Source organism: Babylonia areolata, chromosome 10, assembly GCF_041734735.1.
Source record: "Babylonia areolata isolate BAREFJ2019XMU chromosome 10, ASM4173473v1, whole genome shotgun sequence".
NCBI classification, from domain to species: domain Eukaryota; kingdom Metazoa; phylum Mollusca; class Gastropoda; order Neogastropoda; family Buccinidae; genus Babylonia; species Babylonia areolata.
In genome coordinates, this window is record NC_134885.1 from 40,984,527 (window position 1) to 40,987,026 (window position 2,500).

At 43.5% G+C, this 2,500-nt stretch overlaps 1 protein-coding gene across 1 annotated transcript in view; it reads right to left on the bottom strand.

Moving 5' to 3' along the window:
- Positions 1-558: 558 nt before the first annotated feature.
- The window catches only part of LOC143286362 (protein cycle-like), a 44,658-nt gene continuing 42,716 nt past the window's right edge, over positions 559-2,500 (bottom strand). Inside the window, exon 16 of the mRNA XM_076593902.1 lies at positions 559-840. Coding sequence (XP_076450017.1) covers positions 659-840 — 182 coding nt within the window. The 3' untranslated portion in view covers positions 559-658. The remainder of the gene's footprint in view (positions 841-2,500) is intronic.

The following is a 2,500-nucleotide window of genomic DNA, read 5'->3' on the forward strand; positions in this document are numbered from 1 at the left end:
TTAATGGAAGAAATGTTATCACTTCTCAATCCACCACAGCTGACACGTCCTTGACAAACAAGATGCTTCCAGGGCGCTGGTTTGCTTTGGACTGAAGTGTCCACAGGAAGAACTCCAGTCCAGACAGAGTAGAAAATCTGAACTGTTTGGGTAAAGGTCTGAAGTCTGGACTGAGGAGTGCAGAAGGTGAAATTTTCAGACACTGAAGTCCACATGAAGATCTCTACCAAAGGTTCCACAGGAGGAACTCTACTGAAGAGTTCAAAGGCAGAACTCTATTCAGGACAAACACTGTGGAAAACCTGATGATAATGATAGCAGATTCCTCGGATCTGACGATCATTGAGAAAAAAGTCCTTGACAACAAGCCCTCAGGCGGCTGTGCAGGCCGATTCTTGAGTGACACACCCTGGCACACACAGAAGGCAAGGAACTCGGTGGGTAGGGAAACCTGAACTCTTTAAGGCAAAGGTCCAAAGCCTGGACTGACGAGTCCACAGGAAGAACTGTCGCCTGAACACACACTGTGGAAAACCCGAACTCTTCAGGCAACACTCTCAAGCCTCCCTCAGGCAAGGAGGACGCTTGCTTTCACTGTGGCCGGCGATGGAGATGGCAGTGACTGGACTGGAACCTAGGCACAGAGGGAGGGCAGATATCACAAGGGCCAGGGCAGGTCGTTAAAGTCCACGGGACCCCCCAGCCCCGCATCGGCCTCCAGAAGACTCATGAGGAATGCAAGGGCTGCTTCGTCGTTTCCGTTGTTGCCAGGATTCTGGAGGCTGTCTATTGTCTGTTCCTGGCGCACGTTTTCAAAGAGGGAGTTGTCGTTTGGAGACTCTGTCAACAAGAGATTTCATACTTTAGTTTCAACACACAAACATCCTGTATGAGCCCTAACTGCTCCTATGTCAAGTGCTTTTGTTTCAGTGATGTGACAGTTAAGCGTATCAATTTCTGACTGATTAGATGAAGCCTTACCTACATGAAAGTGTCACTGGGAATGTTGATGTTTTTTTACTTTTGCATTAGATATTAGTTATTCCTCTATTCAAATCAGCAACTTCTCATTTACAAAGTTCATCTAGCAATTTTCTATAACTGTACTCAGATATCTATTTCAAACATTCATCTTCAGTTCCACTTTCCTTATACCCAGTTTCCCCAATCTCACCGTTCAACCCCCTTATCATCTATCTTTTAAATGATAACATTCAAATGTGAAAATTGATAAATTAATATGATAACAAAATGTTTACAATCACCAGTATGAGTAAAGAGATATCAAACACACAAAAAAAAATCCTCCTCATGAACATGCACACACACGCTCACACACACAGTGACTCTGAGGAGGTGAGTGAGAGAGACACAATACCAAGGAACCACACCAGAGCATGGAGAACCCAGACATGTGTAAACACTCATCACATGTTAACAAAAAGAAAAATCATCCATCTTGTAGGAAAACACACAGACAAATTTGATTCTGGGAATGAAAAATGTAGGATTCCAGAAAAAGAAAGAAAGAAAAGAACATGAAAAAAAAATTGGAGGATGAAGGAAGGACCCAATCAAAAAAAGTGAGAAAAATATAGCACATTGGAAGACACCCCCCCCCCTCCTCCCCCAACACCCATGAAAAAAAAAGTTTCAGTTTCAGTTTCAAGGTGTCACAGCAAGCAGGCTGATCCCCTACATCAGCATAAAAACCAGCAACAAAGGAACAGATGCCTGACGTACACATAAACCAGCAACAAAGGAGCAGATGCCTGATATACACATAAACCAGCAACAAAGGAGCAGATGCCTGACATACACATAAACCAGCAACAAAAGAGCAGATGCCTGACATACACATAAACCAACAACAAAGGAGCAGATGCCTGACGTACACATAAACCAGCAACAAAGGAGCAGATGCCTGACATACACATAAACCAACAACAAAGGAGCAGATGCCTGGCATATACATAAAAACCAGCCACAAAGGAGCAGATGCCTGACATACATAAAACCAGCCACAAAGGAGCAGATGCCTGACATACACATAAACCAGCAACAAAGGAACAGATGTCTGACATACACATAAACCAGCAACAAAGGAGCAGATGCCTGACGTACATTAAAAAAAAAGAAAAAAAGAGGAGCAGATGCCTGACGTACACAAAAACCAACAACAAAGGAGCAGATGCCTGATGTACACAAAAACCAACAACAAAGGAGCAGATGCCTGATGTACACAAAAACCAGCAACAAAGGAGCAGATGCCTGACATACACATAAACCAGCAACAAAGGAACAGATGCCTGACATACATAAACCAACATGCTGGTTAGGCCTAGAGAGCAATATACTTGACTAATGCTTGGTGTGCATACGTAATGCAGGCATGCGAATGTAAGTGTACATGAGTGAACATGTTAATGTGTGCGCAAGTGGTTTTGAATGTGCGTTTTTGATTCAGAGAGCATGTGCAGACATATGCTAACGCTGAGGG